At 43.3% G+C, this 25762-nt stretch overlaps 1 protein-coding gene and 1 long non-coding RNA gene across 5 annotated transcripts; both read right to left on the reverse strand.

The window, feature by feature from the left end:
* Positions 1-726: 726 nt before the first annotated feature.
* LOC143416020 (phospholipase D1-like) lies at positions 727-2944 on the reverse strand. 3 transcript variants are annotated; one of them, XM_076881377.1, is made up of 4 exons: positions 2606-2944; positions 2067-2315; positions 1550-1643; positions 727-1207 (listed from the first exon to the last, which is right to left on the reverse strand). In XM_076881377.1, exons 1-3 carry the CDS (start codon positions 2825-2827, stop codon positions 1590-1592), a joined length of 525 nt encoding a protein of 174 aa, XP_076737492.1. In that variant the 5' UTR covers positions 2828-2944; the 3' UTR covers positions 727-1207; positions 1550-1589. The 3 variants fall into 3 exon arrangements, 2 of the variants coding, with proteins under 2 accessions (XP_076737492.1, XP_076737491.1); XM_076881376.1 differs by having other exon boundaries at positions 727-1211; positions 2606-2943; XR_013096444.1 differs by lacking the exons at positions 2067-2315; positions 2606-2944 and adding an exon at positions 1733-1953 and having other exon boundaries at positions 727-1211.
* Positions 2945-12620: 9676 nt separating this feature from the next.
* Positions 12621-25621, reverse strand: LOC143415928 (uncharacterized). 2 transcript variants are annotated; one of them, XR_013096357.1, is made up of 4 exons: positions 25518-25621; positions 21507-21604; positions 13053-13817; positions 12621-12727 (listed from the first exon to the last, which is right to left on the reverse strand). It is a non-coding gene; the product is annotated as an uncharacterized LOC143415928 (long non-coding RNA). The 2 variants fall into 2 exon arrangements; XR_013096356.1 differs by having other exon boundaries at positions 21507-21612.
* Between the last annotated feature and the right edge of the window lie 141 nt (positions 25622-25762).

Here is a 25762-nt window from a genome sequence, read left to right on the forward strand (position 1 = left end):
ACTATTGATAAAATTCATGTATACTAATCAAAGTTATACATGAGTAACGACATTATTAATAATGATTAATAATAATAATTCTAATGCCAACATGATGACTGTTCATAGCTCCTGCTTTGAAATACTGAACTTAAACATTGACCTGATGAAAGATCACAATTCACAGTGGCCCAGTGTCAGAATCATTCTGAATATAAACTCATCGAGTTCATCTGAACCTTTCTCAAACGTGCTGTGAATAAATGCTGCTGCAAGCCACTGTGGGAAAGCTGTGTTATTATCATGGAAACATCTGTGACACATTCACAGAGGACGAGGACACAAAGGGACGACACGCAGAGGCTGTGTTAAAGTCAAAAATCCAAATCTTTAGTCCTAAACAGGCAGTGGTTCCAAACAGGAAGACGAGCAGTCCATTAAACAGTCTACAGGGTCAAACATACAGAGAATTCAAACAGCTATTAAAAACAAATAACTGGACACTGAAAAACTTCAGTGATGTGTGAGGCACCAAAGGGAAGCAGCTGAGTATATTCAATTAATTATCTTCAAATACAAAGACAGAAACTCCTACAGGCAGCATGCAAACTGAGCAGGATACACAAAGATCAGAGATTACAAAAGAAATCAGATTTCAAACTTACTGAGAGCAAGGCCTCTGTTACAAATCTGTCTAATAGAAAAACATGCTGTACAGATACAATACGCTCAGTGTTCATGGTCATTTACAAACTGGCTCTACCTGAACCACTTCAATATTTTATGAAGTCACTGAGTCGACCATTTCTACAGTTTGTTTCCTTCATTGCAGTTAGAGTGCGGCTGGTAAGGATGAAAACACACACAGAGCGTAAATTGTCTTTGTTAGTAACAAACGTCAGCAAAGAAAAGACAAAACACACAAACACTCTCATGATATTCATGAATCATTAGAAAGCATCCAAACATTCTGCTCGTGGACTTTTACAGTCTTATTTACACTCGCTCATCTTCATAATCATCCTGATCAATACATGACAGGGGAGGCTTTGAGGTAGGCGGGGCTCTCTGCTGATGTCAGCATGAAAGGCAGGACCAGCGTCTGCCACATGTTGGTGAAACATCACAGTACACTGGCGTGGTTTCCTTTCCAGATGTTGGACGTTTGACACTTCAACGTTGAGGCCAACAAGAAGACACAGTTTTGGGTCGGGTTGCTGCAGGGTTTCTAACTGAGCAAAAGCAGAAGCACACAGACCAACAGGGATCAGATGCTGAGTGTTAGAGGAACATCTGTGCTGATCACTGAATGCTGCTGTGCTCTCTTGTTGAAGTTGGCTGCTGGGACAGTCTAATAGTGATATCCTGCCCATCGGAGGAACACTTTTAAAAACACATGCAATACTTTGTTTGTATTACAGTCACACTTTATCTTATTTTTGTCCTTTAAAAGTGTTGCTGTGCTATAAAGTCCTATAATTTGAGGCTAACATGGCTCAGAGAGTCTCTCTCTCAGAGGATCTCCTTTGAAAGTGGAGACGGCTTTATCCGCTGATCCACGTCACTTTACCTGGATGTTTTCTTTGAAGCTGGATGAAGACTCCTCTCCCTCACTCCTGCTGCAGCTGTGTGGTCCAGTTGGCCTCTGAGGTCACAGTCAACATCTGTAGCAGAAGAGGGGAAATAAAAGTCCAGGTTACCAAAACTGGGAGCTTTTCCAAAATAGAGCGTAACTGGACTTTTTCAGCCTTACAGGCAGATAGTCGTCTGAAGCTGCAGCTTTTTCTTTTGAGCTTTTTCCAATCTCTGCTCTCGGCTTTCTTTGAGAACATGTCTGCTTTCTTGGCATGGGTCTGTCTGCTGTTGGTGAAGAGACTAAATCCACATACTCGCTACTAAGATCTCCTCAAGTAGTCTCAACCAGATTACAGTTTAAGAGTAAATGTCTCCTGAGAGGTTCACCTTGGGGAGATGCTGTCTTGCTAACATGCTATCATGAGCATTAATCTATGAGGTGAAAAAGTAATTTTAAAAGCTCCAGCCACAAGTTTTATTTCATCTGTGTTTTGGTCAGAGTCCCATCAGACCTCCAGAATGGTGTCAGAGTGTTTTCTATCCACGTGATGAGCACAGGCCTCAGGTCCAGACCTCCACGGGCACCATAGCCTCTTTGGAGCTAATAGGTGCAAGAAGGTTTTGTTGGGATAGGAACTGAAGAGGAAACTGACGAGGAAGGCAAGGATCTCCTTCAGCTCCTCCGAGCCGGGACCTCTTTGTGTAGGCCAGCATTGGCCAGGTAGCCCTCCAGCATCGCTGGATGGCCGACAGTGGAAAACCTAGAGGAGTAGGAGAGAAACAGCAGCTTGGAGCATGTCTTTATACTGTTTAGTTTTTAGAGCCACAGACTTTCTTTTAATGTCATTGTTCAGGATCTATGACTGATTATGTATTTATTGTATTCCTCCATGACTGTGTGACAGCAAGTGGAAAAAACCAGCTTCACCTTTGTTGATATGCTTGTAATTTTAATATTGATTAAATGGCCCATGAAATAATAGAAAGCTCATATATGAAAATGTATTTTAAGAAGTAAAATGTTAATCTGAGTACAAAGGAGTACACTCACCTTCTGGTAGATGGAGGTGTAGCGAGCGCTGGTGAACATCCAGGCCTCCTCGTAGAACTGATCACTGATTGGATCCAAAACATCGATGGAGGATCTGTGTAAGCGCTGAGGATCGTCCTGATGGACAGAACAGAAGGAGAGTGAGACAAGTGAAGATATACTAAACAACACTGTGACATGAACTGAGCCACACACAGTTTGATTCACAGCTGATTGACACATTATTTGACCACGAGCAATCTTTTCTGGTTTGACGCCGTCTTTGTAGCCAGAAACCAGCTCTCTCCTCGGCTTCCTCCACTACACGCTTCCCCCACGCCAGTCTCCTCCGTCACTATAAAGGGGAGAGTCATGAGCTCCATCACCCTCACCTGTGCCGTCCAACGTCCCGCCACCAGCCTCCACTGCAGCAGGCCAGAGACCACACCCCTGCCACAATAAGTAAAAGTATATCCTTGCTGTACCCTTAATGCTAAATGTGCTAAATTAACCGCTGCCTTTGCCCCTTTGGGATTATTCTTATGTCACTGGGATGTTGACCTTTGACCTTCACATTAGAGAGATGGGCAGACATAATTAGTGTATGAATTTTAAAGTAACAGGTAATAAAGAGAGTGTAGCAAATGTAGTCAGGTTTATTACTCTGTATCACACATGAGTGCCCGAGGGAGGCGGGGCTGACTGGGGAGACACAGGAAACAGAGAGACAGGGCTGACTCGACATGAAACGATGAAACGTGGGACACGGGAACAGAAACTAAACACAGGCTGAAATGAACACTGAGGGAGGGAGAACTAAGATTACTGAGAGCCTGATAAATAAGAAGAACAAAAAGCAAGAAAAACAAGAGTCAAAGAAAACCAAAAACACAAAGCATTGGGCCAGGACCCACTGCTGTGACATTTATATGTGATAAAAACATTAAAAACTGCTCAGATGTTGAAATCACAAACACTATTTTAAAGCTTCTAGAGAGTAAAATATTCATGATAATTATAATAACAATAATAAAAACAAAAGCTCTCAGATCCATCAAACCAAGCAGCAGAAAGAACAATAACTGAAGAGAAAACTTTAACCTTGTAGACTTCATTATGTTCCAGCTGCTCTACAGACGCTGTGACCTCGAACTTAAGCAGGTCGTAACGTATGTGCAGCTCAATAACTTCATAATCAATTCAATTAAATCTTTATTGGCAGACTTCATGTCCATAAAAACAAGACAAGAAAAAAAACACACAACTCCCACACACACACACACACACACACACACACACACACACACACACACACACACACACACACACACACACACACACACACACACACACAAGGTATAAACCATTAAATATATGTATATAAATAAGTATATAAAGCATTTGCAAAAATATAAAACCATAATATACATAAAACACAATTACTTAAAATAAATCAATAAATACACAAACACTTTAACCAGTGCTTTCTGAGACTGGATGAGTAACGGGAACCACTCACTGTCGGATCTGTAAGTGCTAAAATTATACTGTTACTCGAACCATCCAGTCGTTCTCTAAAATTGAACATTAACTTTCTTAAAAGTGCTTTAAAAGTCCAGACACCCACAGCTACAAACATCTGGCTGGCACTACCACTTCTAGGTATCCTGCAAAGGATTCTCATCGCATCATTATATGCAACATGCAGCTTCTGCATGCTACATTGTTTGTAGGATGACCACAAGGGGGCAGTATATAGCGGTGTGCAATACGCTTTAAACAAAGCCACTTTAACTGGAAGTGAACAAAAGCTGAATTTGCGTGCAATAGTATTTGCCTGCACACAGAGCTTACACCGCTGTCTGTATATGTCATCATCATCATTCATTTGCTCAGTAATAAAGTGACCGAGGTATTTCACCTTTTTATGAACTTCAAGAGTTTTTTGTGCCAGTTTAAACAAAGGGAAATTTAGCTGCTTATCCTGCTTGGTTCTACATATCAGAACAGCACTTTTAGCAGCATTGTACTCAATGTCATATTGCACACCATATTCAGTACAGACATTGAGAAGATCCTGTAACCCAGCACTGCTTGGACTAAAAACAACCAGGTCATCTGCATACATGAGATGATTTATCAGTGCTTTACCTAATATACACCCAGTGTTACAGGCTCTCAGCTGTATGGACAGATCATCAACATATAAATTAAATAAAATTGGAGACAAAATCCCACCCTGTCTGACACCATTGCTGACACCAAAGGGGGCAGAAATACTGCTTCCCCATTTAACCTGCATGTTCTGATGAGCGTACCAGTAAGAGAGAATCCTCACCATGTACTGAGGAACTCCCCGTCTCTTCATTTTATCAAAAAGTTTTCTGTGGTTTACTCGATCAAAAGCCTTAGAGGCATCAATGAAACACATGAGGACAGATGAATTTTTAGCCCTATACAACCTGACTATTTCCTTGAGTGCATATATGCACATGTCAGTGCCGTGCTTTGGTTTGAAGCCAAACTGATTATCCAGAGAAGAGATGAACACACTAACTCTATCAAACAAGATTCTTTCTAACACCTTAGATAAAATACTGGCTAGTGCAATCGGCCTGTAATTATCCAAACAGCTCACTTTTGCAGCTTTGTCTTTCATAACTGGTTCCAGTAAAATACACAGCATTGAGTCTGGTAATATGCCATGAATCATAAACCCAGTGAAACAGAGTGCTAAAAGAGCTAGCCTTAAACTAGCATGTTTTAAATGTTCTGCAGTGATGTGATCCAAACCAGAGGATTTATTATCAGACAACCTATGAATGGCTTCATATACTTCATGTGTCCTTACACTTATTGTGTCATTACTCATGTCAAGATTGTCCTCATATGGATCACTTTTTATACAGTTAAACAACGCACTGTAATGCTGTCTCCATGACGCTGCAATGTTATCTGCCCCAGAAACACCTTCAACAGTTGATGGTAGAGATGGTTTACAGTTATTAAGAGCTTTCACCTCTTTCCAAAAATCTGCCATATTATTTCACAGCATTTTCCAAAGAATCTGCTCTCAGCATTTGCTCATTTTTAGTTATGAAGCGAACAGCATACTGATATCTGGCATTCGCACATTTTTTCTGTTCAAATTCTGGGCCTTGTTTAGGTCTTCCAGCCATGGCCCAACATTTATAAGCTATGCGAGCTTCATCATGGTACATGGATACATGTTCTTTCCAGCCAGGTCTGATGTTAGGTTTCTTATGCTTATATTGTTTATCAAGCAGTGTACCACTTTCATGCAGAGCAGTCACTATATCATCATACATGGAGCAGAGTAAATGTTTATGCACAGCATTCTTACAATTGACATCCTTGCACAAAATAGCTTCTTTGGGCAAAGAAATGTTGTTCAGATGTATATCGGTATCACTATGATAAGCTAAGAAATCATCTTCACTACAAGCTGACCAGTCTAATTTTACACTGGTAGCAATATTGTTTCCAGTTGATGCTGGCATTTGTTCCACATTCACAGTAAAACCAAAAGGTATATGGTCTGACACAGTTACCTCATACCTGATAGTCATGTTTGCTAAAGCTGCATGTCCATCAGCTGTACAGATACAGTGGTCCAGCCATGATGTACTATGCCAGGCTTCACTTATGTATGTATAGATGTCTGCAGGCAGCAACACTTTGGTAGACAAGATAAGATTATTAACTTGACAGAAGTGAGTTAAGTGGTCAGCAAACTGAGAACTGCTGTCTGTGAGATCAGCATTAAAATCACCCAAAACATATATGCTGTAAGTATCGTTGTCTTGAATAAATGCATTAATAAAAGCCAGCCTACTGAGGTATTCTTGCTCATTTTGACAAGATTCATAGGGAGTATAAATATTAAGAATGATAAAACTACTATTGTTCTGTGTATATTGTATACCAATACACCAGTCTACATCCAGTCTAATGGGCTTTATCACAGGGTCTATTTTTTTGTCCCAAAGCACAGCAACCCCTCCAGGTATTCTGTCTCTGACTATAGCTGTGCTGAGATCAGTTGTTGATTCCCCCACTCCCAAAAAACTTGCATTTAGACAGTTAAGTTTTCCCAGGTCCTGTTTGGACAGCCATGTCTCCTGCAAGCATAAAATGTCACATTCTGCAAGCAGACTGTCCACAACAATCCGTCGAGCTTTGTCCCCTGCACTCTGTCCCAAACGTAGACCATGACAGTTGTAAGATAATATCCTAATAGACATCTTCATGTTGATACGTTGGTACCAGAAGGCGCAGTTATCTCCCCTGCTGGATCCACTGAGCTTGGCACCACCGTACCGAGCTTACGAGGTTCATAAAAACGCCGGACCAGAGCCCCTTCAGGCCAGAGTTCAGGATTGTACATTTCACCCACATCATTACATTCAGCAGTAACCTTGAAAGAGCTGAACCTGCTACGTTTACTAGCAATTTTTTGACAGGTCACATCTCTTCTAAGATTCTCTCTCAAATACAGAGCAAGAGTTTCTGCATCTACATCCAGGGCAAATATAGTGGCAAACACGCTCACCAATTTAGACCCTGTGGTATTTAGGCAGCAGAACAACTAAGAATAACAACTACAAATAATGTTTTTAGGTTTCTGTTGTACTGCAAGGTTCTGTACAGGAGAACCAAACCAAGAGCAAATATTACGTCTCATTTACACCTGAGCACGAAGAGCCATCAACATTTAGCAAATTGAATCATCTTTGTTTAGATGCAAGAAGAATCATATAGAAATGAAAAAGTAGAAATAGAAATCCAGAGCAAAGATATCCTCTAATTCAGCGTAGCACATGTGCAGCTGCTGCGATTCACGTAAGCATTCGGCTCGACGCTGTTGCAGATTTTTCTCTCGCGGTTCTGGCTCACAGCGCTGCAAACACAAAAATAAATATCCCCAAAGGTGTGAAAGGGAGCTAATTAGTAAGAGTATTGTTACTCTCCGCAGGAGTAGTCCAGCAGTAGAAATCAGTCCAATAACAAGGTGTGTAACATCTAGCAGGGTGACAGAAAAACCCAGGGTAACTTCTAAGGAGCTCAACGTCTCTCTCACATTGTGTTTTTTAAACATGCTTCCATTTGTCACTTCAGTCTTTACTCTGAAATACAGGAAGAGAAATCATGGCTGAAACAATTTCTCATGAAACCAGGGGTGTGGTCCAACAGTCAGTTTGGTGAGGAAGGTTCCTAACTGAGAGAAGTGACCCAGAAGTATCTGTGTAGCAGCCACAATGAATCCAGATCATGAGCTTTATTAACTGATCAAAGTCTCTTCTTTCATCTTCTGTATCATTCAGTTTGCATTGGTAATGCCCATTATTGTAATGCTTTTTTAAGACCAGCAAAACTTTATTTCACTTTGGGTTAGCTGGGATAAGTGATGGATGGAGGGAATTTTACTTCAGCCACAGAAATCCTAAACAGGAAGGAGGAGCAGAGTTACAGTGGATCACTATCCAGCAGGGAAACAAGGTTTATTTCAATTTCTTGGCCATGAGTGAGATTTACTGAGTGGGCAAATTAGGGAGACGACACCATCAGATCCCGAGCCCTCCATGTGTTAATCAAGAGACGGCTGCTGTGCTACATCCATAAATAATGAATAAATTAGGAGCTAAAGCTGAAAGGACAGTTTATTTGTACCATCTTCACGTGAACACATTCAAGAACATCACAGATGAAGAAACATTAAAAACTTCCACACTACATAAAGCAAGAAAAATAGTTTTTCTTTCAGGTGGTTTCAGAAAAACAGAAACATCAAACAGCTCCAAGACTCTCTTTGAAAGTCTTCCCATCTTCCCAACCAAGATGGCGCCGCGTATGGATGCCCTGGTGCTTCAGTGCGTTACTTTTGTTTTGTTTTTGTGCATTTCTTCTGTGTCTGGGCACTCCTCGGGATACTCTTATACCAGTGAAGAGCTCCTTAACTACAGGACTACAACGCCTGTGGACTTATTTCCAATATTTGTCGCTTCTGCGGCAGATTTACTGCAGACTCTGACCAGGAGAGCGAGACGCCGAAGGAGAGGAAAGCGAGCCGGCGCACTCGTGCGTTTGAGGAGACGCAGACTGCGAACGGCTCTTCCTGGGATCTTCCTTTCCAATGTACGCTCACTCGGGAATAAGATTGACGAACTGGCCCTGATGAGAAGCATGAACAGAGACTTTGCCTCCTCCTGTGTCTTATGTTTTACGGAGTCGTGGCTCAGTGAGAACATCCCAGACTGCGCACTCAAGCTGGAGGGCTTTCATCTGCTGCGCGCGGACCGGCAGGCCGCTCTCTCCGGTAAGACCAAAGGTGGTGCTTCTACATCAATAGTGGCTGGTGCACAGATGTGACAGTGATTGCTCAGCACTGCTCTCCCTCTCTGGAATATCTTTTTATTCACTGCAAACCGTTTTATTCTCCGCGGGAGTTTGCTTCATTCATCCTGGCCGCTGTTTACATCCCGCCAGACGCGGATGCGCAAGCAGCTCAGTGCGCACTCGCAGAGCAGATTCTCCACACGGAGCGGACATTCCCGGACTCTCTCATCATTGCTCTTGGGGACTTTAACAAAGCCAATCTGAGCCATGAGCTTCCAAAATACAAGCAGTATATTAAATGCCCGACCAGAGAGGAGAGGACATTAGACCACTGCTACAGCACGATCAGCGGGGCCTATCGCGCGGTGCCCCGCGCTTCACTCGGACTTTCTGACCACGTCATGATCCACCTAATCCCCGCGTACAGACAGAGGCTGAAGCTCTCCAAACCTGTCGTGAGGACTAAAAAACTGTGGAGCAACGAGGCTGTGGAGGAGCTTCGCACGTGTTTGGAGACCACAGACTGGGACACAATGAAGGCTGCTTCTAACAGCTTGGACGAGTTTACGGACACTGTCACCTCCTATATCCACTTCTGTGAGGACAGCATTGTGCCATCACACACCAGGGTGAGTTATAACAATGACAAACCCTGGTTCACCCCTAAACTCAAAAACGCTGTGGCTGGAAAAGAGAAAGGCGTTCAGAAGCGGAGACAGGGACTGCTACAGAGAGGCCAAGTACAGGTTCACTAAAGAAGTGGACATTGCTAAACATCAGCACTCTGAGAAGATGCAGCAGCAGATCTCAGAGAATGACTCGGCCTCTGTGTGGAAAGGTTTTAGGAATATCACCAACTACAAGCCTAAAACCCCCCACTCCACTGACGACTTGCTCTTGGCCAACACCCTCAACGACTTCTACTGCCGTTTTGACGAGCCATCAGGCAGCCTTCACACCTCCAACGGCACAAACAATAGAGACACTTTGGACACTAACTCCCCCACCTCTCCCCCCTCCATAGAACCATCACCACCTTCAAACTGTTCACCTACAACACCCCCCTCCTCACCCCACACAAAAGAGGATTTCACACCACCTCCTCCCACCACAACTCTTCATATTCATGAAGCAGATGTGAGGAAGCAGTTTAGGAGTCTGAATGCTCGAAAAGCTCCCGGCCCAGACGGTGTGTCTCCTGCCACCCTCAGACACTGTGCAAACGAGCTGGCCCCAGTGTTTTCTGGCATTTTCAACTCTTCACTGCAGGCATGTCATGTGCCTGCCTGCTTCAAGTCCTCTATCATAATCCCTGTCCCCAAGAAACCTAGGATCACTGGACTAAATGACTACAGACCCGTGGCTCTGACATCTGTGGTCATGAAGTCATTTGAGCGCCTAGTTCTCTCCCATCTCAAGACCCTCACCGCCCCCCTCCTGGACCCCCTGCAGTTTGCATACAGAGCCAACAGGTCTGTAGACGACGCCATCAACATGGCCCTACACTTCATCCTGCAGCATCTGGACTCCCCAGGAACCTACGCCAGGATCCTGTTTGTGGACTTCAGCTCTGCCTTCAACACCATCCTTCCAGACCATCTCCGAGGCAAGCTTTCCCAGATGAATGTGCCTGATCCCACCTGCCGGTGGATCACCGACTTCCTGACGGACAGGAAGCAGCATGTGAGGCTGGGAAAGAATGTTTCGGACTCCCGGACCATCAGCACCGGCTCCCCTCAGGGCTGTGTTCTTTCTCCTCTGCTCTTCTCCCTGTACACCAACTGCTGCACCTCCACCCACCAGTCTGTCAAGCTAATCAAGTTTGCAGATGACACCACCGTTATTGGGCTCATCTCGGACGGGGATGAGTCTGCCTACAGGAGGGAGGTTGAACGTCTGGTGACCTGGTGCAGCCACAACAACCTGGTGCTGAATGCCCAGAAGACAGTGGAGATTATTGTGGACTTCAGGAAGCACACAGCCCCACTCCCCCCCATCATCCTGACTGACACCCCCATCACCTCTGTGGACTCATTCCGCTTCCTGGGTACCACCATCACCCAGGACCTGAAGTGGGAGCCCACCATCACCTCCGTCATCAAGAAAGCCCAGCAGAGGATGTACTTCCTGAGGCAGCTGAAGAAATTCAACCTGCCAACACGGACGATGATGCAGTTCTACACTGCAATCATCGAGTCCATCCTCACCTCCTCCATCACCGTGTGGTACGCTGGAGCCACTATCAGGGACAAACAGAGACTGCAGCGTGTTGTGCGCTCTGCTGAGAAGGTGATTGGCTGCAGACTCCCATCTCTCCAGGACCTGTACACCTCCAGGACACTGGGGCGTGCAGCTCGGATCTCAGCTGACCCTTCTCACCCTGGACACAGTCTGTTTGACCTGCTCCCCTCAGGCAGGAGGCTCCGGTCCATTCGCACCAGAACCTCTCACCATAAGAACAGTTTCTTCCCCTCTGCTGTTGGACACATGAACAATAACCATATGACTGTCCCCGCCACAAACACATGACCCTACGCTGTGTCACTGCATCATTACAGGCTTGGCACTGATCACCACCTGCACTCATGTATATATCTCTCTATGCAGCATTTTTAATTCTTATTCTCATGTATATATCTCATGTATATCTCATGCACATATCTTTCTACATAGCACTTTTAATTCTTATTCCTACTTTTATTTTTTTTTTCATGTCTATTTAATCGCAATTTATGACACTATGTTTGCACTGAAGCACCGCAGCAATTTCCTAATGTTGTAAACCTGCTCAACATTTGGCAATAAACTGATTCTGATTCTGAAAGAACTAAAAACCTTTGTTCTCATGGTCCAATCATGAGTGAACTCCCCGATGAAGCCTTGTGTGCTAAAACATGTCAGAGTGTTAAAGGTTAAACACGAGTTTCCAAAACGTTTTGCTGGAGAACAATGAACTATTTGACTGAGTTTAAATCATTTACAGACGAGCAAAACCAGGACAGAGAAAAAAGGACAAAACTGACTCAGTAAAACAACAGAAAAGAAGATCCCATGTAGATCTGTATTATGTAGAAGTTCAGCCCAGCAACCAGTTCAGTTCAACACAAGTTTAAATGATTCTATCTGAACTCTGTGGAGCCTGATCTCAAGCTTTTTGAGTCTGACACAGAAACCAGAGGATCTTTCTGTGTCTTCAGATTCACTGTGATCCAGTGATGGGAGTGATTTCAGCCCTGAGTGATTGCGCTGATGTTTGCACAGAGCAGACAATGAGGTGAATGTTTGGGCACATTGGTAACAGTGAAACAGTTTATTAGTAACGTGGGATCGTTTGTGTTTGGAGTATGAACTGAGATTCCTGAAGCTCTTGTCACACTGGTCACAGCTGTAGTTTCCTTCCATGTGTGCACGTTCATGAAGGTTACGATGACCTGACTGTGAGAAGCTTCTCTCACAGTGTCTGCACTTGTGTGGTTTCTCTCCTGTGTGGACTTGTTTGTGTGATTTAAGCTTCCATGCAGTGGTGAAGGATGACCCACACTGATCACAGAGGTGCTTTTTAACCCCACTGTGAATCAGTTCATGTCGTTTTAAATCACTTGGTGTGGTGAAGCTTCTCCCACATTCTTTGCAGTATTTCAGTTTGTCTCCAGTGTGTCTGCATTGATGTACTTTTAGGGTCTTTTGTTGACTGAAAGTTTTTCCACAGAGGTCACAATGAAAGTCTTTCCCACCACCACAGTGATGACAGGGTTGAGAACTGGATCCATCTGTGTCGCTCTGCTTCTAAACAAAGACACAAAGACAGTGTAAGTCAGTCCTTCAACATTTGTATCCTGAACGTCGCCTGAAATAAAGAGCATCTCTGCAGACGTCCAACTACATTTGACTGTTTCAGTTAACACACTCAGTTTACTGGGCTGCAATAACTACAATACTACCACCATAATACTACAGTAATACTAAAATCATAACTGAAAGGAAAATCTGAATAATCACTCAGAGCTGCTTTTCCATGCAGTAGAATTGCTAACATGCTAACACAGTTTAATGAGCAGAGTTGTTCCAAACAGTCAGGCTAAAATGACAAGATAACAATATAAATACATACCTCACAGTAGCTGCACTTGTAGAGTCTCTTTCTGGTGTGGATCTGTTGGTGTTGTCTCAGGTGATGTGGAGATTTAAAAGTCTTCTCACACAGGTCACATTGATAAGGTCTCTCCTCAGTGTGGGTAAACATGTGTCGTTGTAAGTGTGCGTCTGTTGTAAACTGTTTGCCACACTGTTCACAGCAGTACACATCATGTCTGGTGTGAATGCGTAGGTGTGTATTTCGGCTCCCTCTCTGGCTGAAAGTTTTTCCACAGATGTCACAGCTGTATGCCTTAATTCCAGAGTGGGTAACTAGATGACTCTGTAAGTGGCTACTGCGAGTAAAAGCTCTCCCACACTGATCACAGCTGTATGGCTTAATTCCAGAGTGGGTAACTAGATGCCTCTGTAAGTGGCTACTGCGAGTAAAAGCTCTGCCACACTGATCACAGCTGTATGGCTTAATTCCAGAGTGGGTAACTAGATGCTTCTGTAAGTGGCTACTGTGAGTAAAAGCTCTGCCACACTGATCACAGCTGTACGCTTTAACTCCACTGTGGACGAGTTGGTGTTCTTTTAGGGAACCCTTCAAGGAAAAAGACTTTCCACACAAGTCACAGCTGAACGGTCTCTCTCCAGTGTGGATGACCTGATGCTGTTTTAGTTTAGCCCTCAGAGTAAAACCCTTCCCACACAAGTCACAGGTGTGTTTTTTCTCTCCCTTTCTTCTGTGAGGTTTGTCGGCCTCCTGAGAGCGCTGACTTCTGGCTCCATGTTGGTCCTGCAGTGACAGAGATACAAACAGAGGCAGTGAGTGAAATGCAGTCGTGGAACAAACTCAACCTTCAAACTCCATTAACACTAGTTTTAAACCTGAAGGTGGAGCGTGGCACCAAACACCTTAAAGGTCTCTTATCCCCACCTGCTGGTAGTTCTAACACATTACATCCAACCTGGTGTTAAGCCAAGAAAGGTTATTATGCATTTGATCAATATTAGTATAGTATGAACATCTTCACACTAATCTGGACGCCTTATTCTGGACTAACTGAAGTCTGTTAAGATCTGTCTTATTAGCTGCTGACCAAATGATTGAACAATACTCCAGATGAGACATTACTAGTGCATTAATGACATCTTTCATAATGAAGAAGTGATACACAAAGAGCATTTCATAGCCATAGCTATGCCTTGTCGGCAGAGTTATGTGACATTAGTGATGTTTGTACTTTCAGCGTTAACTTGGTTTTAAAGCCTTTAAAATATACGCCGTTCAATAGTCGACCTTAATCTGACAGAGAATGTGATGATTTTGTGGATAATTAAAGTCAGTCATATATCCACAAACACAACAAGCTGAAAGTCAGTGATGCTGCTCGGTTTGCAGTCCTGAACATCACGGCACAAGCAGGATCCACTGCACTGTTAATGTTAGCTGTGTTATATTGCTGCCTCTGTTCGGTGGTGTCGAGCCAAACGCACTTTAACGTGTGTTTGAACGAGCTGACGGTTCACTCGTTAAGCTGAAAGAAAGATGCTTTAATCACAGCAGTCACACATGTGTCCACTGCACCATCTGGAACTCTTCTTGTTTACACTCGTAATAACACAAACACTAAATCCTGCTTCTCTGGTGCTGTTGTGTAGCAGTGTGTACACCTGAGACTGTCACCTGTCTGTCTGTCCTGCACTCTCTCTCTGTTTCTTTCTCTCTGATTGTGGAATAAAAGTATGAACATGTGTTTATAAGTTACACTTGTGTTTGAATCCTGCAGCTTATCACACATTTGATTTCCATGTGTGACGACTGCAAGTGTCCAGAGTGAGGACAGACTGAGGGAGCCACTGCTGCACATCATCTGTGAGGCTTTGCAGCCCTGGGCCCTGTTTCAGGAAGCCGGTTTAGAAAACTCAGAGTGAAAAACGATACGCAGGGTTGAGTAACCCCGAACTGTCCAACTCGGAATATTCGGTTTCAGAAAGGCTGATAACAATTAGTTCAATCAACGCGGAGTTGCTTTAACCCCAAGTGAAGCGCGCGGACGAGGATACATAAAGGCCTGATAAGCGGAGCACAGATTAAGCGAGTCACCAAGGAGACGGAGGGAAAGAAGGCGCGGTCAATGTATTTTACAGCGCTTGAGGCCGAAATTCTGATGGCAGCATATGCCGATAACATGCAAATTCCGCGGAAAAAAGTAACACAGCCACAGCTGCGAAAGAAAGAGAGCATGCATGGCAAAACATAGCCGACAGAGTCAATGCGTGAGTGTTAATATAAACATTGATCTAGGGATTTCCACCCATTTAACACATTTAACACATTATATTTTATTTGTTATTTTATACATTTTATTTTGTGATTATGTGAGCGCAGGTGCAACCCAACAGGCCCCAAACGTTCCTGGCAGCAAGTAAAAATGAAATATAAAAATATAGTCCAAACAGGTGAGGTGTAATTGTATTATGAGCCATAGTGCTTGGTCTGTTTGTCCGATGTAAATCAATTGCAGTTAGAGGCTACATTAATTTTCTTTCTGTTAGCACTTTTTGAAATTATCTGAGCACATTACAAGTACATATTTGCTTACTCTGTATGCTCAAATGTGACCCGTTATAGCCAACAGAAAAAAAGCGGAGGCTCGAAAAACAGGTGGGGGTCCTCCACCACCACCACTCACAGAGGCTGAGCAGTTGGCCCTCAGCCAAAACAGTGGGCGCCCTGTGGCTGAAGGCATCTCTGCGGGGACATCCTGTGAGTCAATAACCCCGCAAGACACAAGTGCCTACATAGGGGGTAAATTCAAAATAATACATGATGTGCATACATCCTTTCTTCACAGTCACCTTTGCAGTGCTACTCATTCATTTGATAAACTCATTACCATAATGGATTATTTTGTAGTGAAGTTATTTTCCTACTGATTTTGCCTTCCCTCAGTCTTGGTTGTCTTTGAGAGCATAATGACAATGAAGTGTAAGGTGATTGGTATGTTTGTTAATTGCCATTTGGTCCCTTGTAAGTTATAAGTGACCTGTATAAACCTCATATTCTATCAGTTGATGGTGGTGGTGTACTGCATCTGGTGCAGCCTCCTGTTGAGCCAGACCAACATGCAGTTGTGAGTAATACTCCACAGATTATATGAGTTTACAGTAGAACAGCAATGTTGTTTATTTCTTTACTACAGGAAAATAATGAAGAAACATTGACAGCTGTTACAGAGGAGGAAGCAACAGGGACACTTTATGAGGTTTACATCTTTTAATACTTTGTGTACAGGAAACACAGGCGACCAATAAAGCCAGTTGATCCAAAAATCTGTTTATTCTTCTTTCAACATGTTGAGGTGATGGGTCAAAGGAAATGATTGTGACATATGGTGTCTCTGACTGCGCTTCCATCTTGTATGTCCGTGGGAGGGTCAGGATGTTCATGGTTTGGATCACTGCTGATGTTTGGTTCAGAAGGACAGTGTTCTCCTCTAATTGTGGCAATGTTGTGAAGAATCACACATGCCACAATAATGTCACATGCCCTTTCTGGGGTGACCCTGAGTCTTTGCAGGCACTGGAACCGGGCCTTAAGCATTCCGATAGTCATTTCAATTCTGGCTCTTGTCCTGCAATGAGCCAGATTATATCGCTGCTGTGGGCCCGGTTCAGGGTCAGGGTAAGGGGTAAGCAAATAGGGTAAACATGGATACCCCCTATCACCAAGCAAGTAGCCAGTGAACTCTCCTAAGACAGAAGGATACACTTCAGTTCAAATGTCCCTGAAGCAATTGGTCTTTATATATTTTAAAGTATTTTCAACTCACCATGTCCAAATTTTGTGCTCAGTGTACATTCACGGAATATTTGTGAGTCATGGACAGAGCCTGGCCACTTGGCTTCCACATTTGTGATAATGTTGGCAGCATCACATATGATCTTCACAGTGCAGAGAACACAAATTAGCATCCATTACTATAATGAAATATTTGTTAGTTTGAAATGCTACAGGGAACTATGTACCTGTACATTAATGCTGTGGAAAGACTTCCTGTTCACATGGTCTCCTTCATTTACTGAAGGAGCAATGATTGGAATGTGAGTGCCATCTGTACAGCCAATCACGCCTGGGAACCGTGAACATAAATGTAAAATTTAAGTAGTAGTTCAAGTATCACCACATCATAAATTAAGTTTTGGTCATCCTGATACCTGCAATTTTGTGGCATCCCTCTTTGATAAATCTTGTGGGTCTATGACCGGGGAACACCACAAACGAGTACAGGAGACGTTTCAGTGCAACTGTAACATTCCTGACTGCCCGACAGACGGTAGCCTTGGAAATGTGCTCAGCGTCATCAATATTATACAGGAAGCTCCCGTTTGCAAAAAAACGAAGTGCAATACAAATAATATGTAATGAACTGAGAGCATGTCAACGATGTGTCACATGTGTAATATATGGCCTGAGGATGTTATTCAAATAACTTATAGATTGTGCTGAAAAACGGTAACGTTCACACAGGAAATCATCAGGAAATGATAAAATGTCCAAACGCGATCTGATCACTCTCTCCCGGCGGAGAGCTCTGCGGAGAATTTGGGCTTCACGATCTACTGGCTCTTCAAGGAAGGGACACGCCATGTCCGACACTTCCTACTGTCAGGTTTCCGACAAAGGGGCGGAGACAGTCAGGGTTAGTTGTAGTTAACCTGCTAGGGGGCAGGTTAGCTTCACGGCGTGTGTCGTCATAGTGACTCACTCAGGCTTCAGCTGAACTCGCTTTGTGAAACCGAAAACCCAGAGTTTTCGTTAACTCAGGGTGTACTTACTCAGTTTTTCCACTAAACCGGCTTCCTGAAACAGGGCCCTGATGATCCACCAGGACAAACTCAGCAGTGTGTGAGGAAGAGGAGGAGGAAGAGCCAGCAGCAGCTGACAGATGGAGAGAATAGACAGACTGTTCCCTGTTTGTGAAGGACTGCTAGGAAAGTTTAACATAACTGTCTGTGCTGAATCAGTCTTATTAGGTCATGTTCAAATAATGTGATCATCCCAGTGTTTCCAGTGTGGGAGAAAGTACTCAGGGCCTTCAAGTTACACACTATGAAAGGCAGCAACAAGTTTAATGTTCAGAAACCTCAAGTCTGTATCAGCAGCAGGATGGAGCTAAAAATAAATGTTGGTTTCAGTTCTATGAAGCTTTGAGTCTGTGAAGGTTCTCAGTCATCCAGGTCATCGTAGTCAAAGGAGCTTGCAAAGAAAAGCATCTGGACTTCTTTAAGTTACTTGAAGACGTTTCACCTCTCATCCGAGAAGCTTCTTCAGTTCTCTCTCTTCACTTGCATACCCACCACGGAGGCCGTGGAGACCGTCAGAAAACGACTACAAGAAGACAGCTCCTTGGAGGACAGGACCAACTTCACACCCGATCAGATTTGCACCCTGTTAGACCTCTGCCTCACCACTACATATTTCAAATACAACGAAGGCTTTTACAGACAAAAACATGGCTGTGCCATGGGCTCCCCCGTGTCACCTATTGTAGCCAACCTTTACATGGAGGAAGTGGAAAGGAAGGCTCTTGGCTCTTTCAAAGGAAGAGTACCCAGCCATTGGTACAGATATGTGGACGACACCTGGGTCAAAATCAAGACACAAGAAGTGGAATCCTTCACTGCGCACATCAACGCTGTGGATAAAAACATCAAGTTCAGCAGGGAAGACACAAAGGACAACTGTTTGCCTTTCCTGGACTGCGCTGTGCACATTGAAGAGAACGGCAACCTCAACATCGAAGTTTACCGGAAGCCCACACACACAGACCAGTACCTCCTCTTTGACTCCCATCACCCTCTGGAACACAAACTTGGAGTAATTCGGACCCTACACCACCGGGCAGAACATGTTCCCTCAAAGCCTGAAGGACAAAAGAAGGAACACACACGTAAAGGAAGCACTATCCTAAATGGGCGTTCTTAAAGTCAGCAAAGAGGCACAGAAAAGAAGACCAGACACCAGCGAGGGAGGATAAGAAGGACAGACGCAACAACATTGTCATCCCCTATGTATCCGGTGTATCAGAGAAACTCAGGAGAGTTTTCTCCAAGCATGACATCCCGGTGCATTTCAGACCCAGCAACACACTCAGACAGAAACTGGTTCACCCGAAAGATAAAACGCCAAAACACAGACTTAACAATGTGGTGTATGCTGTACAGTGCAGCGAGGAATGCCCAGACCTCTACATCGGAGAGACCAAACAGCCACTTCACAAGCGCATGGCACAACACAGAAGAGCCACCTCCACAGGACAAGACTCAGCAGTCCATCTGCATCTTAAGGATAAAGGACACTCTTTCGAGGATGCCAATGTTCACATTTTGGACAGAGAGGACAGATGGTTTGAAAGAGCAGTGAAAGAAGCCATCTATGTCCACTGTGAGCGACCATCTTTGAACAGAGGCGGGGGTTTACGACACCAACTCTCTGCCATCTATAATCCAGTTTTGAGATGCCTTCCCAGACGCCTTAACGCCCACTCACATCCTGGGCCATCTGACCTCAGGAATTCGCATGATAAGGTGGGGCCAGGTTTCACAATGAGCTCACCCGAAACTCTGGCTGATTGGGGCCCACACCCAGTTTCACACCTTGGCTCAGGCGATTAGAGGATCATCAGCGGGTCCTTTTGTCCCTCTGTGGGGGGTCACTCCCACTAGGTTTATATCTGGGACTCTCCACCATTTGACCTTAGAACTGAAGAAGCTTCTCAGATGAGAGGTGAAACATCTTCAAGTAACTTAAAGAAGTCCAGACGCTTTTCTTTGCAAGCTCCTTTGACTATGAAGCTTTGAGTATTTTGGATCAGTAGCTGCTGTGTTTGTTGAATCATATTGCTGTAACTGTTTATATGCTTTATATATTCTGAGCTAAGTTGATCTATAGTGTTACATCATATTCTATAAGGATGTTATGTGTTTGTAGACTTTCTGCCCAGTTTGACCCATTTAGCAGAAGTCAGCCTGTTTAAGGCTCTGATATCTATTCTGTGTGACTTACAGCAGTTATGACATGGTCTGATTTTCTCACCCAATAAAGGAATATTTCATATATCAGTCTACTCTTCATTCTATCAGACACAGTTATCACAGCTCCTACATTTGCTTTTTACACATATATGTAAGCATTGAGCCAAATTTAGTACCAACATATTAAAAGAACAATATTTGTCTCTTATATATCGTTAGCTTCATAGCATAAGTGCCTAAGTCATTTTTTTGTGTTTTCGGAAAACAAGACAAAACTAATTTTCTAAATATCACATGCATATTTTTAATTGATATTTTCAATTTGACCAAAAAATGACTTAGGCACTTATGCTATGAAGCTAACGATATGATACATCTATATACACACTGTCACAGATACTTGTCTGTGAGTGAAGTGATTAATATAATAACTATAATATTGGCCATATTATATTTACATTACCACAGTGAGATGACTTTAGTCTCATGAACAACATCAGCTAATTGTTATTTACAGCTAATCTTAAACGACTGTTCAGCACAGAAATGAAGCCCAACAATCATGTTTCACAGTCCTGTGGTCTCAGCCTCAGATACTCATCAAATCACACAGAGCTCATGTAGAAACAAATGAACTAAATATGTTCTCCTTCATTTCTGTCAAACACAGCTGTATGAAACGTTTCCAGCTGTTAGTATCATGGTTGCTAGGCAACCTGGGCAGCACGACGGAGGCTAGACGTCCCATTTCACGAGCCTACGAGCCTCGCACTTCGGCCTTAGCTGTCTTTGAGTACCCTTGAGGACTTTAAAGCTGCAGAACCTGAATCGGGATACAGCCATGATGATCTCCAGCCTCGTGCTCGCCAACATTCTCACCTGAGTTAAGAAGACGATCACTGAAATGGTCTCAGCAGGTCCTTTGATGACAGCAATGAAATGCAGTGGTAAGGCTTTCTGGGGATTAAGTTCGTTTTCATGGCAAAGAAGGACGATGCAGTTCATCTGATCACTCCTCATAACATTCTGGAGTGCAGGCAAAATGCTATTATAAAAACTTAAGCAGCAACTTCTCCAGGTTCCAATATTTATGCAATTCTCAAACCTTTTGGCCACGACTGTATAACCTCTTCTGAAGTTTAGTGGATATTATACATGGTTATGCTCAGGATGTGTCGGCCAGTTTCCACTGGAAACGCCTTTTGGTTAAACTGTCAGCGAGGAATTTGCATTTGCACTGTTACATTTTTATAGAACTTTAATGCACATAAACAACAGCTGCTTGTTTCAGTGAAAATACATTGATGGCTTTTTAATAAAGTTGTGCAGCTGTAAAGTATTTTGTCTGGTGTCAATTCTATCGTCAGCTACATCGTTATGGCAAATGTTCAAATGTATATGGTGATAAATATCTTTGGTCATATGGTCCTGCTCTGTCTGTCACCTTCTGTGTTGAGCTCATTGTTTCCTCTGTAGTGGCTGAGCTGAGTCCAAGTAGCTGAAAATGTTCCTCTGCTGCTCCGTCAGACTCTCCTCCTCCTGCTGATCAGCTGGGACACAAAACAGATCTTTGTTAGGCTCCACACTGCACTGAAGAGTCAAAGTGTCTCATATGTTCATCTGACAAGTAAAAGAGCACATTTTTGTTTCCCGAGGTGGGCAACTTGTTGGAAACAAACACAAAAGCTTTGAGCACTGATACCTGCCATTGCTGGCATTGAAAGATGCAACGCCAGCAATGTGGATTGGTTTGAGTCTTGACAATCCACATTGCTGGCATCTTTCAATATGTTTGAATGCACCAGTGTAAGTGCAGCCACTCAGACTCAATGTGTTCATAGAAACAGGTGCACATGTGTCACGAGTTCATCCAGCAGTAGCTATGGCACTTGGCCACAGGGGGCAGCAGTGGACTGACCTGCATTTGAGACTGCTCCAGCTGCTCTGTGACAGTCAGTAGATCTGCTACAAATTGCAGATCATATGCAAGTTTTGGAAATGACATTATAAATATTCCTAACTTAGCCACGGCAGCCATGTTGATGTATTACCTATATTGGCTGAAAATGTTCATTTGCAGAGAAAAGACACAGGCAGACTGTGCTTACAGGACAACAACAACAACAACAACAACAATCTTTATTTATAGAGCACATTTAAAAACCAACGGCATGCCAAAGTGCTTAACATAGAACAAATTAACACAAGTATAATCAGAGTCATAAAAATAAAAGTGTAGAATTATGCTCACAGGAAAAAGCCACCAATAGAAAAAATATAACTATAGCACATAGCTATAGCACAATATAACTGTGCCATCAACACACAATGGGGATAAGACATACACAGCGCAAATAAAAAGCAAGATAGGAAAATTAGTAAAATAAATCACTGCAGACAAGGCCAGCATTTAACCGGTAGAAAACGCAAGATTAAACAAATACGTTTTAAGCCGTGATTTAAAAGATTGAATAGAGTCAGACGCCCGGATGCCAATCGGAAGGTTGTTCCACAACTCTGGTGCGGCCAGGGCAAACGCTCCATCACCTCTAGACTTCAGCCGAGATCTAGGCCACACCAACAGTAACTGTGAGGATGATCTTAAAGCCCTAGCAGGAACATATGAGCTTAAGAGTTCCTTAAGATAGCTCGGTGCTGTGTTATTAGTGATTTTAAAAGTAAACAGCAGAATTTTAAATTGGATACGGTATTTCACAGGCAACCAGTGCAAATCAGCTAGGACGGGAGTAATGTGGGCAAACTTCTTATGTTTGGTTAGAATGCGTGCAGCAGCATTTTGGACTGTCTGTAATCTATGAAGGAGGGCAGAGTGGAGTCCAAAATAGAGTGAATTGCAGTAATCCAGCCTCGAAGTTACAAAGGCATGGATGAGTTTTTCCCAGGTCTTTATGCGGGATATACTGCCTGGCCTTAGAAATAAGGCGGAGTTGGTAAAAACTGGATCTAACAACAGCAGACACTTGTCTATCAAGTTTAAATGAGCTGTCAAGTAACACGCCCAAATTCCTAACAGTGTCGGAAAAGGAGCTAGTGAGAAAACCAAAAGCATCACGAAGTTTGGCACGAAGGACGTCACTGCCAAAGACCACAATTTCAGTTTTCTTATCATTAATAAGAGTATTTGCCAGGAGCCATTGCCTGACCTCACACATGCACCCTCGAAAACTATTCAAGGACAAAGCTAGGTCATCATTTAACCTAAAGTAGATCTGAATGTCATCAGCATAATAATGAAAAGCGATGTGATATTTCTCAAAGATAGCGCTTAATGGAAGCATGTACAATGAGAACAGAGTAGGGCCTAACACAGATCCCTGAGGGACACCACAACAGACAGGTGCAGCGGAGGAAGAGGAAGTGGCCAAGTGAACCGAGGAGAGCCGATTGGACAAGTATGATTTAAACCAATCCAAGGACACCCTTGATGCCTACAGTGTGCTCAAGTCTCGCCAATAGGATTTTATGATCAACCATATCGAAAGCCGACGATAAATCCAATAGCACTAGGACCGAGGAGCGTCCATTGTCAGCCATTAGTAGAAGGTCATTGAGAACTCGGAGCAGCGCTGACTCAGTGCTATGATGTGGTTTGAAGGCCGATTGGAATTTATCATTAATGCTATTCTCATCCAGGTAGGCCTGGAGTTGAAGCAACACTATCTTCTCAAGAATTTTGGCCAAGAACGGAAGCTTGGAAATCGGCCTATAGTTCGCATAATCATTATAATCGAGGTTCCTTTTTTTAAGAACAGGCTGAATTATAGCATGTTTAAAGGCTGATGGTACGCAACCAGAGAGCAAAGAAGAGTTCAAAAGGGACAATATACTAGGTCCAATTGCACTAAAACAGTCCTTAACTATACGAGATGGAAGAACATCATATACGAGATTAGTATTGTTCAGTTGTTCAACCAGACGCTTAAGAGTAGGGAGTGAAACGGGTTCAAACTGATAGAAGGAAGAGGAACAGTCAGGGGTAAATGCAGGGCCTGTCATTAAAGGAAGAGCAGATTTAAGAGATGAGACTTTATCTAAAAAATAATTTAAAAATTGTTCGCAAAGAACCGTGGAGCACGGCAGCGGCATAGTGGGGCAGGGGTTGACCACAGAGTTAAAAATTTAAAATAAAATTCGAGGATTGTTACCATTGGTAGAGATAATTTTTGAAAGAAAAGCTGCTTTAGCCATTTTGGCAGCAGTTTGAAACTTCAAGCGACTAGTACGTAGGATGTCGTAAGATGCCTGGAGTTTATCTTTCCTCCACCTTCTCTCATCCCGCCGACACGCACGTCGTAGAGCGCGAACAGAGTCACTTAACCAACATTGTGAGTAAGTTCTGGGGCGCTTCATTTTAATAGGTGCCACAGTGTCGAGGATGGAGGAACATGTAGTTAACAGGGTATTGGCAAAATCCTCAACCATATGAGGGGTAAGACAATCTGACGTAATAGATGCAGAATACACAAAAGAAGCAGAGAATTTCACCACAGTATCAGCATTAACAGTACGCACATCACATAATAACGTTACATGTTATTATGTGATGTTACTGAAATCATCATGAATAACAGGAGTGGTGATTCCTGTAACTTTGTGTATATAATTTGGCATTTCTTACTGATGTAGGCCAAAAATAAATACATAAACTGAGCACCTGATGGCGTTGAACTTTTGTTGTCCATCTTCCATTGGTTTGAATTTTCCAGTACAAACACAAATCCCCCAACCCGAGGATCAGCACAATAAACCTAACAGACCTACACCTTAGTTCACAGATTCACTTTGTCTAAGGTTGATTTCTGGGATTTCACACAACCCAGGATTCAGATGGTGAATCCATGATGGGCTTGGATTTACATCATTATAAATGAAATGTGCTCTACTTGGAAGCAGCCGGCCCCGCCCCTTTTGACGGGTTGTGTGAGACTTTAAATCATCAAACTGTAAATTATAAATGTAAATTGTTATTGATCCTTTACCCCGAGTCCTAAAGTGTAGATTTATTTTCTTACTCTTCTTATATTTATTGTTTGTTTACTTGCACCGCTGTAACTGCAGCCTCGTCGTCTCGTCTCTCCATATGCTGGACTGTCTGTAGCGGAGATGACAATAAAGTTTACTTTGACTTCAGCAGCGCGCAGGCGCACCGATGGCTCTCGCGCTCACTTTATAGAATGTAGAAAAAACATGGGTGCAGATTATAAGTCTGTATCATAATATCTGTTTGTTGTTTTGTTTTTATTTTGTTTTTTTCTTGCCCGTGATGCCCCCCCCACCACGATGCATTCTATTGGTTTGCACACTTACACACACCCAGCTGTGGTTTCCTGTTTTGCTGGACTCTGGAGAGCCCCGCCTTTAACGCTCTTCTCTCACAGAGAGCAACAGAAAACTTGGAAAAACTCCAGATTGACTGAACTCAGTTCAAAGTTACCTTGACACCTTTAGATGTGAGACGTAGTGATGGTCCGCTTGAAGCTGACGCTCCGGTGCGTGTGTCAGAAAGATCAACGCGCTGCTTCAGAAGCACCGTGTCGAGGCTTGATTCGTTTGGCCAGAGTCACGTGATCAGTGACGTCTGAAGCTTCGTTTAGAACGTACCTTTTTTTAAATCGAACTTTATTGAAACACAATGAGTATACAACATACAAACAGATGAAGTTTACAAAAGAACAGAAC

The sequence above is a fragment of the Maylandia zebra genome, unplaced genomic scaffold, assembly GCF_041146795.1.
Source record: "Maylandia zebra isolate NMK-2024a unplaced genomic scaffold, Mzebra_GT3a scaffold11, whole genome shotgun sequence".
Lineage (NCBI taxonomy): Eukaryota > Metazoa > Chordata > Actinopteri > Cichliformes > Cichlidae > Maylandia > Maylandia zebra.